The 18455-nt window shown below is 23.0% G+C and overlaps 7 protein-coding genes across 7 annotated transcripts; 3 read left to right on the top strand and 4 right to left on the bottom strand.

Annotated features, from left to right (window-relative positions):
• Positions 1-767: 767 nt before the first annotated feature.
• On the bottom strand, positions 768-1958 carry PY17X_1210600 (conserved Plasmodium protein, unknown function; the record flags this gene model as incomplete). The annotated part of the gene is made up of 1 exon (XM_022956723.1): positions 768-1958. The coding sequence occupies one exon, from the start codon at positions 1956-1958 to the stop codon at positions 768-770; it is 1191 nt and encodes a 396-aa protein (XP_022812583.1).
• Positions 1959-2533: 575 nt separating this feature from the next.
• Positions 2534-3358, bottom strand: PY17X_1210500 (diphthine methyl ester synthase, putative; the record flags this gene model as incomplete). The annotated part of the gene is made up of 1 exon (XM_724247.1): positions 2534-3358. The coding sequence occupies one exon, from the start codon at positions 3356-3358 to the stop codon at positions 2534-2536; it is 825 nt and encodes a 274-aa protein (XP_729340.1).
• A 1027-nt stretch (positions 3359-4385) lies between these two features.
• PY17X_1210400 (adenylate kinase, putative) lies at positions 4386-5444 on the top strand (the record flags this gene model as incomplete). The annotated part of the gene is made up of 2 exons (XM_724248.1): positions 4386-4508; positions 4839-5444. 2 exons carry the CDS (start codon positions 4386-4388, stop codon positions 5442-5444), a joined length of 729 nt encoding a protein of 242 aa, XP_729341.1.
• An 849-nt stretch (positions 5445-6293) lies between these two features.
• Positions 6294-7401, bottom strand: PY17X_1210300 (Plasmodium exported protein, unknown function; the record flags this gene model as incomplete). Its single annotated transcript, XM_724249.1, has 2 exons — positions 6294-7139; positions 7318-7401. 2 exons carry the CDS (start codon positions 7399-7401, stop codon positions 6294-6296), a joined length of 930 nt encoding a protein of 309 aa, XP_729342.1.
• Positions 7402-9093: 1692 nt separating this feature from the next.
• PY17X_1210200 (uncharacterized protein) lies at positions 9094-10503 on the top strand (the record flags this gene model as incomplete). Its single annotated transcript, XM_721119.1, has 1 exon — positions 9094-10503. The coding sequence occupies one exon, from the start codon at positions 9094-9096 to the stop codon at positions 10501-10503; it is 1410 nt and encodes a 469-aa protein (XP_726212.1).
• Positions 10504-12620: 2117 nt separating this feature from the next.
• On the top strand, positions 12621-14797 carry PY17X_1210100 (tubulin subunit beta; the record flags this gene model as incomplete). Its single annotated transcript, XM_721120.1, has 3 exons — positions 12621-12716; positions 13369-14321; positions 14509-14797. 3 exons carry the CDS (start codon positions 12621-12623, stop codon positions 14795-14797), a joined length of 1338 nt encoding a protein of 445 aa, XP_726213.1.
• Positions 14798-16494: 1697 nt separating this feature from the next.
• PY17X_1210000 (zinc finger (CCCH type) protein, putative) lies at positions 16495-17655 on the bottom strand (the record flags this gene model as incomplete). The annotated part of the gene is made up of 1 exon (XM_022956722.1): positions 16495-17655. One exon carries the CDS (start codon positions 17653-17655, stop codon positions 16495-16497), a length of 1161 nt encoding a protein of 386 aa, XP_022812582.1.
• Positions 17656-18455: the final 800 nt, after the last annotated feature.

The following is an 18455-nucleotide window of genomic DNA, read 5'->3' as shown; positions in this document are numbered from 1 at the left end:
AATTTATAGCTTTTATGGAATTGTACTATATATACTTGTATATATGCATATGCGAAGTGCCATATTATAGTTCAACTATCAATTTATTATTTTAATTTTATATTACCTTTATTATTAAAATAAATAAATGTATATATATAAGGGTCATGTTGTATATATCTATATTATTTACCCTCAATATGTTTCCCTATTTGATTATATTTGTAGTCATTTCATAAATAGGTACATAAATAGGTACATAAATAGGTACATAAATGAGTATTTTAGAAAAACACCACCAAAAAATATAATGCTAATAATAAATACAAAAGAAATGAACGACAAAAAATATATATACCCTCCCAATTTTCTTTATATATGAAATATATAAAAATTATGTATTTATATACATATATTCGGTAAAGCACTGGTTTACCAGCTCTACAAAAAAAACGAAAAAAAAACGAAAAAAAAATGAAAAAAAATGAAAAAAAATTCATCGAAATGAATATAATGGGTTTGTTTTAAATTGAAAAAATTAATTTTAAATACAACAACACTCTTCAAACTGTTATAAAAAAAATGTATTATCCATAAATGGCTGTTCATATATTTATTCTTGAAAACTTTTACAATTTTCGGAAAATAAAAGACCATTATTATGGGAACAAAATGGTTATTTAAAAATATAATTAGTGATGTTTCTTAAAAATAAAACATATGTTTAAGATTAAAAATGTTAGATTGCTTAGGTGGAATAGATATGCATATGAATGGGGATATTTTTTCTACGGTTGACAAACAATTATTGTTTCAGCCTTGTTATGAGCTATTAAATTTATTAAGTCTTCATCAGTAATATCTTTTATTTTCGATCCAAAGTTTGTTTGTACTTTATTCTTATATTCAACATGTATTTCAGCAAGTATATTTTGATTAACTCTTGAGCTTTTGGTTTTGGTATTTTGTTGAGTTTTTATTCCCCATATTTTTCTTTTCAATATAAATATGCATATAAATATTATTATTGTAATAAGTAATATTATTATAGTTTTATTTTTTGAAATATTTTTAATATATATTTTTATAAATTTATTATATTTATCTTTTTCTGTTTGCCCCCAGTAGTCATAATGGTTGTTATCGTTATTATATAAATATACATTTAGAGTTGCGTTATATTTTTTAATAATTGAATTCCAAAGGGGTGAAATATAAGAAATTATTAATATGAAAGGATTATACAAAATTGTATCTATTAATAAATAATATATTTCATAGAATGGGGTATGTATTTTTTTTGTCTTCCCCGTTGTCATCATTGGGAAAGCAATGCCATTATAAGTAGTTATTTTTTCTTTATTACAATTTGGTAGAATAGAACTAGTATATTGTGCATTCTGCTTATATATGTTATCAAAAATGATAAAATTTCCTTTTTTAATTTCCAAAATAAAATCTTTAATTATTTGCATAAATGAGGTTATGCTTTTATTTTTTCCATTCCAGGGATTTATCCCCATACAATTGTTACTAGCCTTTTTTATTTCATAATAACCATTAGGAATATAAACATATTTATTTTTTATATACATTAATTCAAAATTAGGTTTCCAAAAAGTAAAATCTCCTTTTTCATTTTCAAAGGAATCACCAAATTCGATTATACTATTTTCATTTTTTAAAAAAATATAATTTATGAAATAAAAAATATAATTTCTTGAATTGTATACTTTTAAAATGTAGTTACATTTATATAAAATAATATTATTTTCTTTTATAAATAAATATGTTTTTTTATTTACATCATAATCTAAAAAGGAACAAAAATCATCACAACATACCTTTATAAAATCTCCTGTTCTTATATTATTAATTTTAATTTTAATAGTGTCTTCAACATAAAGACAGCTAAAGAAATATGGAAAAAGAAAAAAAATATTTGCCAAAAGAAATAAAGTGCCACGAAGATTAATCATTTTACCATTATTTTATTTTTTTTTTAATTCCTACAAAATTTATCTTATAGAATAGCCGTTATATTTATAGGAATGTTCATAAATATAACATATTTGCTTGTATAATAAATATAAAATTAAATTCCTTATTTTTAAATAAAAGGAGAATGATATATAAATAGTGAGAAAATTATATGAACATATTTTATTTCCATATTTAACTTTGTTTAATGTTCGAAAATTAAATGTGTGTAAATACACAATATTTCCAAATTTAACAATTTTTTATTTAGTTAGTTGTGTGCAAAGATAAACATTTATCATATGAATATCCATGAAGGAAGCATAAAAGCGGTGTTTCAAAATATGTATAACGTGAATTAATATAAAATAGCAAGTGTATGTATTTTTCAATGCTTGAAAATAAATTAAAAAAAATAATAATGATAACAAATATGTGAATTTTTTGTATTTTCTGAATTTGCTTTAAATTAAAAATTTAAGACATAAAAAAGAGATTATTCAAATATAAGAAGAAAAAGATTAAGAAAAGTTTATATACATATAAGCTGATAATAGTCATATGAATATGTAAATCAAATGGAAGTTTCATTAATTGAATACATATCAAAATATTCTTTTTCTATGTCATGTAAATTAGGGGCACATATTATTAAAGAGTGTAAAGGGTCATTATACTTTTGTGTTTTTAACGTGAATAAATTTCCAGATACAATTTGTTGATCCTTTGATCCTATTCTAACAATTGCAATAGCTAATGTATTTTTTGTGATAACATTTTCATTATGAACACTTTCACAATATATAAGTTGTTCAATTGCTTCATTAACAGTCATAAACTTAGGTGGTTCATATATATTTTTATTTTTCATTATATTTTCAATTGTTCTTTCTTTTACTTTAATATCTAATAGACATAAAGTATGAAAATTATTATCTAAATTAATTTTGATTTTATTATAATAGCTAGTTGGCTTGTAATCTCCTTCAAAATATGGTATGGATACAGTTTGCCCAAAATTATAAAGCTGCATACCACTTTCTCCAATAGCTGACATGATAGATGCATTATGTATTACTTGTACATCTATATTTTTTTTCTTTGCTCGTAAAATAATATCATGGTGTGTTGTTGCACATAATGGATCTCCAACAACTAAAAAAGATACTTTTTTATTAATTGCTTCATCTAATATTTGCTCACAATTTTCTTCAGCAAAATTACGATCAACTTCGTATATTTTTTTTTTATAATATTCTTCTAATTTATCTTTTGATATAAATAAAATGGATGTATAGGATTCTAGGTATATTACATCTGATTGATCTATTAATTCTTTTCCCTTAACACTAATATCCTTTTCATCCCCTAACCCTAATCCAATGATATATAATACCATGTTTTCAAATATGAAATTTTTATAAGTGTCTGATTGAGTATGTTCATAAAAATGTATGATATTATACGCGCAAATTAATATATACACTTATTTTTTCAAATTAATTCATTTTATATCATATATATTTTTTGTTTTTATAGATAAAAATAAATGTGTCGTTTTTACACAGAAGAATGGGGCCTGTTTATTAATTTTTTTTTTTAAAATAGTATATTCAACGGTATTATAAATATTGGGTAATTATTCTTTTATTTTAAACTTTTGAAGAATTATACATATATACAAATATTCATGGCTTTTTCATGCTTTATTTGTTTCATATTTTTAATTATATCTCTATAAAATTAAAGAAGGATAAACATTTATTATATGGTCATGAACATATCTACCTTTTGCATACAACATATAAGATTATGATGCCAATAAAAATTATATATATTATGTAGTTTAATTATAAGGGGAAAGGACATTTATTTTTCGCTATTAATTAAAACTGTGAAGATTTTACTTAACCATATTCCGATTGTACTGGATTTCCATTATATTTTTTTGTATTTTTATATTTTTTTTTTTCTTAAAAATTTTGATGTATTTTTAATTTTAGTAGCATTTTAACGTTGATTTTGTTGCTTATATTTCTTATTATTTTATTACGTATATGTATATATATATATTTTTTTTTTGATCATATTGGTGGCTTTATATGAACTGAAAAGAATATGTAAGTTGTGCATACATTTATAATAATATATTTTATATCCAAAATTAATATTAAGGATAATAATCGTTTAACTTATGTTTATAAAATTGTAATTTTATTATAAAGTAAAAAACCATCAAAATAATTTATGAAAAGATCCATTTAAAACAGGATTTTGCTTGACATTACCATATATATATTCCTTTAAAATATATTTTTTATATTTATTGGAAAGTTACAAATAAACACCTATTTTCTAATTTATTATTTTTGAAAATTTGGAAAATATTCAAATGTTTTTTATTTTTTATAACATTTTCGTTAATAATGAATGAAAGTCTAGATAAGTTATCAACAATTGATCTGTTGAATGAGCTTAAAAGAAGATATGCTTGTTTAAGCAAGCCTGATGGACGATATGTATTTATAGGGGCTCCTGGATCTGGAAAAGTATATAATAAATAGATGAAAAATTTACATGTGAAAAGTATATATAAAATTATAGATAAATAATATTGACTAGTATATGATACGGAAAAAAATAACGTATATTTTTTTGTATAAAATTATAGTGTATTTGTTAGTAGTATGTAAAATATTAATGAAATTAACAAAAGAAACATATTTATATTTCATATAGATATGTATATAAATTATAATATATACGGAAATGAGATATATTTGAATATGTATATATGAATCTTTACATTTATTTTTTTTTCATGAAAAATATATATTACCATACATGCCCAACACACTTTATTTAATTTTACTTTAAAGGGAACACAATCATTAAATTTAAAGAAGTCACATTGTTATTGCCATTTATCTACTGGTGACTTATTAAGAGAAGCAGCAGAAAAACAAAATGAATTAGGAAATAAAATTAGAAGTATTATAAATGAAGGTAAATTAGTTGATAATGAGCTTGTATTATCATTAGTTGATGATAAATTAAAATCACCTCAATGCAAAAAAGGTTTTATTTTAGATGGTTATCCACGAAATGTAAAACAAGCTGAAGACTTAAATAAATTATTAGATAAAAATAAAATAAAGTTAAATGGTGTTTTTTATTTTAATGTACCCGATGAAGTGTTAGTAGAAAGAATATGTGGTAGATTGATACATAAACCATCTGGTAGAATATACCATAAAACTCTAAACCCTCCAAAAACACCATTTAAAGATGATATAACTAATGAACCACTAATTCAAAGAGATGATGACAATGAGGCTGTTTTAAAAAAACGATTAGGTGTTTTTAAAAATGAAACGACACCATTAATAAATTATTATAAAAATAAAAATTTATTAATTAGTTTGGATGCTACAAAACCAGCAGCTGATATTGAAAAAAATATATCTCAACACATAAGCGGTTAATAAAAAGAGGATTAAAATTGATGGTTAATTTCTCATTTTTTTATCAAACACATGTGTGAATTACATTTATAAATTGGCAATATTTTAAAAAAAAAATAAATTTTATTGTTTTATCGTATGCTTGCGCTATAATTCGATATAACAGATATATCATGCTCTAATTTTTTTTCTTTTACAACATAAAAAATTTTAATTTTTCGTCAAATATTCATGGGCATACCATAAGGCATACTATAATCACTAATATATATATTACTTATCGATTTATATAAAAATATGCATATACGTAAACATATATTTGTATTTTTAGCTTTTACTATGATATAATATAAAAGAGTATCCTACGTTATGTTTATTTTTATATTTAAAAAAATAAATAAATAAATAAAATGACAATAAGACATAAATATGTATTAATAATTTTAAAATACGAAAACGTCCAGAGATAAAACACGACGGATATATTTAATACGCTTAAACTATTGTAAAGGCGGAATTATTATTTATCCAAAAATAATTATTCCATTTTCTTATGCCTATCGGTCATAAATAAAGTTGATTAACGTATAATTATGGTGAATGTTTTTTGTTTAATTAATTTTATATGTTGCTAAGGAATTTTCAAAAAATATATACAATTTATTTTATAAACTAATTAAATATTGAAAGTTTTTGTATAATTATAAATCGACGCATATATAATATGACACAAATATATTTAAGAATGATATTTAAAATTTGCATGAGCTTCTTAATTAAAGACTCATTAAAAATCTTTACAGAAAATGGAATAACAAAAAAAATGATGACAAATAAATGGAGCAATGATATAGCTAATTAACAAATATATTAAGTAAAGAAAAAAAGTTCTTTTTCATCATCTTCTATTAGTCTTATTTGATTTATATCGACGGTAGCTATCATTTTGTTGACAGCACGAAAAAATGTTAATTCGATTTTTTTTAAAATAATACATATTGTATCACAGTATTGTTTTAAGAAAATATGAAATGTTGGTATTAAGTGGTCTATATAAGATATAGCATATTCCTCATAAATACGTAAAGATCGATACATTGTACATATACTTTTTCGAAATATCACCTTTTTAAATGCAATTGTACACAATGTATGCTCGTCACGTGAAAACTTATTTTGTATTGCTAAGGCATTTAATCTTTTTCGTGCTCTTTTAAAAAGAATTTGTATATCTTTATGTATATGTATATGGAAATCATAAAATATCAAACTCGCTACTTTTGGGGTTATAGTGATTTCCCTGGATTTAACTTTACGTATTAGTTCAGTTACTTCGAAATTTTCAATTTCTTCATCATTAATTCTAAATGGAAGCAAAGCTTTGTTAATATCACATGAACTCATCGATTTTATATCGACACGATTTGCCGATTTGACAATATGATCTAGTTTATTTTTGTATATACCACCCCAACGGTCATCATCCAGAAGTTCGCTATAATCCATACTTTCGTCACCATTCAGACTTTCGTCATCACACTGGTATTTGTCATCATACTGGTTTTTGTCATCACACTGATTTTTGTAGCAGCAAAATGCTTTTTTACAGAATTTTTTAAATTTTTTCTTAAATGATGCACAACATAGTATTCTGGTTGTATATTTGAAAGATGAAGAGCCTATTATTTTTCGAAAATTGTTTATTTCATTGTTATTCTGCAAATGAAAATATAAGAAGTATATGCATGTATGTATATATACGTAGCGAATATATTGTGGATAACTATATGATATATGTACGCGTCCAACGACACAATGCGGGCCAAAACATAATATTATTGCTAATAAAAAATGAAAATTATTTAAAAATTTTAATATGTATTGTTTTTCTTACAAATGGTATTTGGGTGCTCAATATAAATAATATAATATTGACAATTTTTAATACCATAAAAATCTTATGCTTTATTACCCCCATTGATTATATATTATTTTCTCATTCTTTCGGCATCGAATTTATTATTAACATTATTGAAACACAAAAACAAAAAGCAAACAAATTATATATTTTTTATTAAAATTTTTTGATTATATTATTAACTTGGGTAAAGAAACATTTATATCACTACTTGGCAAATGACTATGGTTGCAAACGTATATAATAAACATATTCATTATATTTAATTATATATAGAGGCAGTTATAGCAAGATACAGCCGATTATTATGTAGATATATCAAAACGAAAATAAAAGTATTAACAAATTATTCTAAGTCAAATCACCATAAAAAAATTATTGTTTTAAAAAATATAAATTTATACTATATAGAACAAATCAAAAATATAATATTTTTTCTAAAACATTAGAAAATATCATTAAAAAAATAAATAACATATTTGTTGGTAAAAATATTATATTATTGTTATTTTTGAAAAACAAAATTATAGATTTTTAATTGTTTTTTATAATTAGTAAAGTCTCCAATAATATTTTATTTATTTATATATTTATGCGCGTTTTTGTTCTTTAAGCACCACCCTAAAATTTGGGTTGTACTATGTTTTATAAATTATATAGAACAATAGCAATTGGTATTAATTATATGACTTCAAACATATGGAAAGTGAATAGTTTTCTCAATATGGCAAATCTTACCATATATATTTGGAGTTCAAAATATGAAAAAATGTAAATATATTATCATTGTTATTATTTATTATATCAAAGATGAATGTTTCTCTCAATTATTATACTTAATATTTATTTTTAACCATTTTATTAAAGTATTATGAAAAAAAATTTAAATATATAAAACAAAAAAATGAGACATAATATGATCGTAAGCATGTATATTTAAAAGAGGATGCAATGATAAGAATATATTTATGCTGCTATTTTGAGTATTTTAAAAAATATTCGAACAATTATATTTTACATTTTTTTTGGAATTCTATATAAAATAATTCCATTGTTTTATGATATTTAATACAATTAAGAGTTTATTTAATATAAAATAAAAAATATAATTTTTTCATTTCATATACACCTTAAATTTAATGCCTATAAAAAAATGCATATTCCAGTTTATATATATATATATATATATATATATATATATATATATATATAAAGATTAAGGTTTTAAAAAAATATATATTTTTTAATATAATTAAATTATTGGTCGCTAATTTTACTTTGCATATTGGAAAAAAAATAATGTCCCAATTTTTATGAAAATTTTACAGCATATTTCGATATTTTTTTGATTATGAAGATATTATTATCTTTAAAAAATGTAGAATCATAAATAAAAAATAAAATATAATATTTGTAAATTTTTAACTTTTAAAATACATATTTTAGTGAAAGTCACGATTTAAATCAATAGCATGTATAACTTTAAAATATATGTTTATATAATAAAATGTTTATAATATTTAATTTGTTTAAAATATGAAAATTTGAAAGTTAAAAAATTATTTATAAAAAAATAAATATAAAATAAACATAAGAAGGGAATTGTAAAATAAATATAAAAGAAACTGCTTGCGGAAAAGAAAAATCTGCAAACTTAAAGATATTTTTGTGTTTTCATGAAAAATATATGCTTTACTTTTTTAAGGTATTCATAAAAAAAAATTTTGAAATATTACATGAATATATGTAAAGATGTTGATATTAGTAGAAACAGCGGCTGGATATGGTTTGTTTAAAGTTGAGAATAGCAAATTAATAGAATCAGATGCAAGCGATATTGCAAAATATTTTGAAACCGCAGAAGAAGGAAAAAAAAATGTATCTTTATACAGCTTTACAAAATTTAAAAAGTTTCAAAATGCTTTTGATGATATTAATAAATTAACTGAATCAAAATTAGGAAAGGTTTTAAAAAAATTTATAAAAAAAAATATTGTTAAGCCGAAATTAGATGAGACATTAGCTATTTGTGATAAAACATTAGGAGGGTTAATAAAAAAAAAATATGATATAAATATAGCATATACAAATTCAACACAAGAAATAATAAGAGGTATAAAAACCCATTTGTATAGTTTTTTAGTAGGCGTAAAAGAGGAAGATTCAAAATTGTTAAAATTAAGTTTATCTCATTCGTTAAACCGATTTAAATTAAAATTTAGTGCTGATAAAGTTGATTTGATGATAATTCAAGCTGTAGGGTTATTAGAAGATTTAGATAAAGAGATAAATGTTTTTTCGATGCGTTTAAAAGAATGGTATGGTTGGCATTTTCCTGAATTAGGCAAAGTTGTAAGTGACAATAAAATATATGCAAAATGTGTTAAAATAATAGGATTTCGAAATAATGCTAAAAATGTAAACTTATTAGAAGAAACTACTGAAGAAATACAAAAAGAAATAAAACAACTAGCTGAAATATCTATGGGTACAGAAATAGAAGAAGATGATCTAAATTGTATCAATGAATTAGCAGATAGATTATTAGAATTAACAGATTATAGAGAATCATTAGCTACATATCTTAAATTTCGAATGCATTCAATAGCTCCTAATTTAACATATTTAGTCGGTGATTTAATAGGAGCAAAATTAATTGCAAGAGCAGGCTCTTTAATATCTTTAGCTAAACATCCAAGTTCAACTTTACAAATTTTAGGTTCAGAAAAGGCTTTATTTAGAGCATTAAAAACTAAATCAAAAACACCAAAATATGGATTAATTTATCATGCAACATTAGTAGGACAATCTTCAGCAAAAGCTAAAGGACGTATAAGTAGATCCTTAGCAGCAAAGCTTTCTTTGTGTTCTAGAGTTGACGCTCTTGGTAATTTCGTTGAACCTTCAATTGCTATAACTTGTAAAACATACTTAGAAAAAAGATTAGAGAATATTACTACCAGTTTGCAAAACAAGTTAAGTAATACAAATAATTCAAAAGGACAAACAAATATGCAACAAGGAAAATATAACCCTAACCAATCCAATTCTATGCAAAACAACAAAAATAATAATTCCTTTAACAAAAAGAGAGACTTTTTATTTAAACGTGAGGCTGACAAAAATAACAAAAAGTTTATCAAAAAGCAAAAGAGAAAGTAAAGGTAGATGGTTTCAAAATATGATTTAGGATAGGAATTATATGCATGTTTGCATATATATATTTTGTGTTAATATATATATAATGTTATGAAAGTTTTTTTTATTTAAATTAATCCTTTTTCAATTTTTCGTTTTATTGCAACTTATATTTTAATATTTGGCATATTCCATTTATGAATTACATTATTTTATTAATATAATTTTTTTTTTAAATTACCATTTTAACACAATGTGTATATTTTAATTACATGCTTAGTTAATTTGCTATATTATGCGTTTATTTTTTAAATGTATAAATGAGCATGCATATATGCGTTTGTTTTATTTTTTTTAATTAATTTTTTTCAATTTTTTTAACTCAGATATAATATTAATTTGAGAATATAATATTGAAAAATTGTATCTAATTTTTATTAGCATATTGTATAAGCATGGCAAATAATATTTTATTTTTGCCTGTGTTATGGTAGAAAAATGATGTCACTCATCTTTTTTCATCGTTTGCTTGTAAAAAAGCAGTTTGGAAAATTATACAACATGGTATACACACAGTAATATTTTAAAACGATGAATTTGTGTACATAGAATATACATATAAAATAAATATTTATACCCCAAAGTTTTATAAGCTTCTATAATGCGTACTTTATAATGATAATTATTTCTATGATACTTTTTGTTTTCGTGAAAAGGTAAAATTATTATATTATATTTTTATAGTGATACTACTAAAAATGCCTTTTAGCAATTATTTCACTATAAAAAAAATAAGAGTTCAACTAGGTAATAAAACAATCATATCTCTATAATATTTTTTCTTAATATTATATCAAAAGAATGAAAGAAGTTTTTTATTCTCAATTTGCTTATCATATATTATCCACATTTTACGATACGCAAAAAAAAAATAGTAAAAATGGTATTACATTTCATAGAAACACAAATGTGGGTATATAATACTGAAATATAGAAATATGTATTTCTTTTACTAACTTTAATTCTTTGTCCACGCAAATGCTTATATGTGAGTATGCAATAAAAATAATTAGTACTTTTTTATGTGCTATTGTAATATGTATAGCATTGAGCACGTGCATTTACATTGAAAATTTAAAATTCACGCTTTGTCTACTTAGGAAAACCATTGAAATATATAAAATTGCTACATAGCAGAATTAAAATATATTTAAAAAAATGTATAAATATGCACTTAGCTATGCACACAATTGATTTTCACGCGATAAATTTCTACGAATACAAGCTTAAAATATTAAAAATAAGTATTGTACTTATTTATTATACCCTTACATATGCTTGTGTACACTTTTACATGCGGTAATAATTATAAATTTCCACGATATTATTAAATAAGCGCAATAGTATTTTTTATATATGTTTTTTTTTAAACCATTACAGTACTAAATATTAAAAAAAGTTAATTGTTTATTTCGCACACACGGAAAAAATTATCATAAAAAAAAAAATAATATAAATAATACAAAATAAAATACATAAATTATATAAATAATACTTTCATATAGCACTAACGGAAATAATTTATAATATATTTGCATTTCTTATATTACAAGATACTATTTGTAAGTCTCCATATGCTTAGGGGAATATTATTACGTGCGCATTAACAAAGTTTAAGTATGTATATTTTTTGCTATACACTAATAAATAAAAAATAATGTACGACAAATTTACTATTTGTAGTATTAATACAAAATTTTTTACTCACGCACTAATTTATTTTTTACACACTTATAGGAAAAAAAACATAAATGCGTGAATTAATGATTTTATTTTAGCTTATCATATTTATTTATATATATATATAATCTCTATACATTTTTATATTTTTATTTTCCTTTTTTTTTTTTTACTCTCTCATTTCCTATTTTTATTTTTATTTAACTATTATATTTTTCTTATATCTAATTCACCTTTTCTTTTCTGACATTTTATTTCATGCTTTTTTTAAGTTAAGAAAAGTGACTTAATTTTTATGTGATATTGATAATACAAAATTGTATATTTATACTTTCTTGAAGTAATATTCCATAAAATAAAGATAATCATATTATCCTTTGAAATTAATTTATTAAATAAAAATGAGAGAAATAGTACATGTTCAAGCAGGCCAATGTGGTAATCAAATTGGTGCAAAATTTTGGGAAGTTATTTCTGATGAGCATGGAATAGATCCAGTAAGGACTTATAAACGAAATATAAGTTTTCTGTATACATGAGCAGCATGCATACTGTTATAATTTATGTGTATATATAGAGAATTAATATCAATAGGCCCAGTGTATATGTATATATATATATAGACCTTTACACATACCTATGTATATACTTTATGTATGTATTTATGTACAAAACTATGGGATGTGTATATATAAATGTGTATATACTTGTGAGTATGTGAACTTCTTAATATGTTACCATATGTGAATATATATGTATACATATGCTTACATAGATATATTTTTGGGAGCAATATTATGCATGCACATGTGTGTGATTTAACTATGTAATCAATTTAATATTGGGCTTTATGAAAATAACATATTTTACCCCTTCTTAAGAAAAAGAGCCATATTTGACATTGTGTTTTCATATAAATATATATACTTGTATTTAAGCGTTTTGCCATTGAATATTTATTTGAACTATCGTGTCGTGTGTTATAAGTTCATGGATTGTTATTTTGAAAATGATACTTCATATTATTTACTTTGCATATATATGCCACTTTTTGTACACTATTTATGTAATTCATGTTAATTGCATTTATTGAACACTTTTTACCACTTATTACACAAAATTAATATGCATAATTTTGATTTTCTTTAGAGCGGTACCTATAGAGGAGATAGTGATTTACAATTAGAAAGAGTTGACGTTTTCTATAATGAAGCAACTGGAGGTAGATACGTACCTAGAGCCATATTAATGGACTTAGAACCTGGAACTATGGATAGTGTTCGTGCAGGTCCATTTGGTCAATTATTTAGACCAGATAACTTTGTTTTTGGACAAACTGGAGCAGGAAATAACTGGGCTAAAGGACACTATACAGAAGGTGCAGAATTAATAGATGCTGTATTAGATGTAGTTAGAAAAGAAGCAGAAGGATGCGATTGTCTTCAAGGATTTCAAATAACTCACTCATTAGGTGGTGGTACTGGTAGTGGTATGGGAACTTTACTTATTAGCAAAATAAGAGAAGAATATCCAGATCGTATTATGGAAACATTTTCTGTTTTTCCATCTCCAAAAGTTTCTGATACAGTTGTTGAACCATACAATGCAACATTGTCAGTTCATCAATTAGTAGAAAATGCTGATGAAGTCCAAGTCATAGATAATGAAGCTTTATATGATATCTGTTTCAGAACTCTTAAATTAACAACACCAACATATGGTGATTTGAATCATTTAGTTTCAGCCGCTATGTCAGGTGTTACATGCTCCTTAAGATTTCCAGGTCAATTAAACTCTGATTTAAGAAAGCTAGCTGTTAATTTAATTCCATTCCCCCGTTTACATTTCTTTATGATTGGTTTTGCTCCTTTAACAAGTCGAGGAAGCCAACAATATAGAGCTTTAACTGTACCTGAATTAACTCAACAAATGTTTGATGCTAAAAATATGATGTGTGCTAGTGATCCAAGACATGGAAGATATTTAACTGCATGTGCTATGTTTAGAGGTAGAATGTCAACTAAAGAAGTAGATGAACAAATGTTAAATGTCCAAAATAAAAACTCTTCTTACTTTGTTGAATGGATTCCACACAATACTAAGTAAGATACTTATGAAAATTTTCATCTAAGATTCTCTGACCCTTACCCAATTATGAGAAATGACAATGAATTTTGTTTTCTACATATTATTTGTTTGATTTATCTTACATTGTGAGTTCATAATAAATTTGTTTTGTTTCCCTGAATGACATACATTTTTTTTCTTTTTTCTTTTTTCTCTAAATAGATCAAGTGTTTGTGATATTCCACCAAAAGGACTTAAAATGGCAGTTACCTTCGTAGGAAATTCTACAGCTATCCAAGAAATGTTCAAGAGAGTTTCTGATCAATTTACAGCTATGTTTAGAAGAAAAGCCTTTTTGCACTGGTATACCGGAGAAGGTATGGACGAAATGGAATTTACAGAAGCAGAATCAAACATGAACGATCTTGTTTCTGAGTATCAACAATATCAAGATGCCACTGCTGAAGAAGAAGGCGAATTTGAAGAAGAAGAAGGAGATGTTGAAGCTTAAGAAGTTAAACAATCATCCTATATGCATAAAGAAGCATCCGAATTTTAAAAAACAGTGATCTCTTAATATGTATATATATATTTATGGATTTTCTTCATCTTTTTCCCCTCCAATTTCGCATTCCCCTTTTTCTTTTCTATTATCTTTTTTTTTGATCGAAACATTGTTAGGCTCGTCATGATAATTTGAATTCATAATATATATGTTTGAAAAAAAGAAAGTAGACGATTACAAATTATTGCATCTTATATAGAGTTTTTTATATATTAAAAAAATAAGAAAAAAGAAAAGCAAAAGGGCGAAAATGACACATAAGAAATATATTTATATATATATATCCGTATATACACATATATATTCTATATTTACATCATAAACGTGAAATAATGCACTTATACACATATGTACCTATGTATATTATGAACACGTATATATGCATGATTATGTAATTAAATATTCGTATTCTACGATATCATAGAAATACATATTTATAATTAACCCATTTTATTCTATATGAAAAAAGTGCATATATATTATTATAAATTCAATGTTTTTTCATAAAAAAATTAACGTCTTAATAAGGAACTATATACATTACAAATATTTAGATTTTTGACACTAAAAAGAAAATATTTCTACTAATTTATTAGTGGAAATTAATGCCAATATAAATTGTGCAATGGTTTATAACTTGAAATAGAACAATATATTAAGTTAATAAATATGTAACGGTTTAGTATACTCAAACCAACAAATGGTTGAAAAAAAATTGGTATATTAATATTATTATTTTAGCCGTATTTGTTTACATACATATGTGTGTATTACTTTCACATCAAATTTAGTAACCAATATTTTTTCATCATTTTTTTGAAACACAACTATTTGAAGGTTTAGTGAAATATATAATTTAAAAATAAATATGCAAATATATGCCAGTCGATAGAAGAGAAAAGTGCCATATCGTTTTATTACTCACACACAACATATATACAAAAACAATTTGAGTACAAATTTCGATGCACTCAAAAATAGCAATATAAATAAATTTAAAAAAAAAAATTGGAAGATTATGTAAATGTATGAAAAATAACTTTAAATCAAAAAACGGACAATAAAAAGATAGTAAACAGAACAAACTATGGCACACAGATCGAACAGTAAACAACAAAATTGAGGATGCATATATGCATTATATAGATGTTTAATATTAATTTGCATTAATAAAAAAAATAAAAGATGATAAATGATCTTTATCTCTTTTTTAAAAAATAAAAATATTTTTGTAAATAAAAAGCACGATTACTTAAAAAATATTATAGATTCCAAAATTAGTATATCTACATATATACATGTATTTCCAGTTTCGTTATAAAAAGGAAATAATAGGAATGCATTGTAATATGGTAATAAAAAATATATTAATGAAGAAATATATTTCTTTTACTTTTATAAAAACACTATGAAAAATATGTATTTATATTGATAGGCCAATTACTTCTTTAGCTTTATAAGTGTCTTTTTCATTTTATTCATCTTGTAAATTTTTTTTTTACTTCATACAATATTTTTAAATATTTAACATAGTTACTACTTCATATTTTATTCTTTACATAGTGTAGAAAAATTATAAAATTTATTACTTATTTACATGCAATTATCAAAATATACTATATTTCTTTTTTTCCAAATTTCTATTAGTATATATATACATTTTCTCTTTTTTTGGAGAGTTGTTCATTTATGCTTTTATAAATATCGTTTATATATTCAGAATTTGTTTCTGAATGTTTTTTACTTCGATTCGAAATTGTTTCTTCTTGATCATTTTGATTTGTTTTCAAATTTTTTTGAGTGTTGTTATTCATATCTGTACATATTTTTTTATCAAAAATTGTACTACAATCATTTTCTTGTGTAAGAAAATCTAAATTAAATGAATTAATGTCATAAGATAAATTTTCTTCCCCTTCAAACATTTGAATGTAGTTATAATTATCTTCTTTGCTGCTACAATTCGTACTTCCACAAACTTGTTTGTAACCAGATGTTGGATAATCATTCATGTACATGGTAGGAAATATATCAAAATATGAATTTACAACATTGCCATCATTTATGTTATCTTTATCATTTATATACGTAAAAGATTCATCAAAATAGGAAAAATCGGTGTCTATAGTTGATAAATTTTCTAATAGTTTAAAATTGTACATCATAGAACTATCATCCTTTCTAATTTTTATTCCTCTTTTATTCTTACCGTTTTCATGCTTATATTTTGAATTTTGTTTTTTCAAATTAAAATTCCAATTTATATTTTCGTTAGCATAATAAAATTCTGCTCTCTTCTGATTTCCATTCAAAAATTTCTCAACTATTTTGTTCGTATCCTTTGTGATTATATTTTCTTCTTTTTTCTCTGTTTTTTTTGGTGCTTTGTTTTCATTTTTTTTGTTAATTTGGTAATTCCGGTCATATTTAGTGTGGAGGTTTATTTGTGATTCTGTTTTGAGAGGCCTTATTTCTTCGATTCCATGAGCAAATCTGCATTTCCACTGATTCATACATTTTTTTTTTTTCCAAAAATAACATAAATTAGTTTTGTATGTAGACAAATTGGTACTTGGTTGTAAGTTTTCAATTCCATGGGCATATCCACAAAGATGATTATTGCAAGGTATATTTTTTTTTAAACTGCTACATAACTTAGTGTTTTTTAAATTTGGTAATGGTTTTAATTCTTCTAACACATGGGCATAGTTGCAGTTTTTTTTGTTGGTACATTTGTTTTCTAAAAAATGTTTGCATATTTTGGTTTTAGAAAATTGATGCTTTATTTCAATAGACGTATTCATTTTTAGTATATGAAATTAAAATTTTTTTTTGATGAGAATAATAATATGTAGATAATAGTATATAAAAGTTTTTATTATAAAAATATAATTTATTAGGGAGAACACAAGATATAAATTTAAGTACAAATAATTCTATATTAAACAATAACTATTGATGGAAATTCAATTGCAACTTTATATTTCATATATGCATAAATATATTCTTTAATACGAGAACAATAAAAAACGGCGTTATCACTTAATTATGTTCAGAAAAAAAATTATGAAAATAAATTAAAATACATCGAGATAAGACATGGAAAACATTTACTTGCTATGCTCAAAAATAGTGTAACAAACTATAGAGAAAAAATTTCGTATATAAATTATTCACAACTAAAAAAAACTGTGCTGCCAGATTGATCATACATATATATGTATACATAAATTTACAAGTAGACTCTATTAAATATCAAAATAGTTTTCACTTTTTATAAAAGATATAAAAATGAACAATAATGTCACTAAAAATATTATAAAATGGAAAATGAGAAGAAATATGTGTTTTTATAAAATAATGAAAAATATAATAAATAATATAATTATATAAATTAAATAAATATATATTTAAAAAGGAATTTATAAATATATAAAACAAAAAATATACACATTGCATACATCTACATAATACACATGCTTGAATATTTTAAAAAAATAGGATCAAATTTAATCGAAAATTGTTGTGTTTGCTTTAATGTGATATCTGATATATAGCAAATTTATGATCAAATAATGAAACTCTATAAATGTACTTTTAAAAA

Source organism: Plasmodium yoelii (genome assembly GCF_900002385.2).
Source record: "Plasmodium yoelii strain 17X genome assembly, chromosome: 12".
Lineage (NCBI taxonomy): Eukaryota > Apicomplexa > Aconoidasida > Haemosporida > Plasmodiidae > Plasmodium > Plasmodium yoelii.
This window is presented reverse-complemented; position numbering and strand designations above follow the sequence as displayed.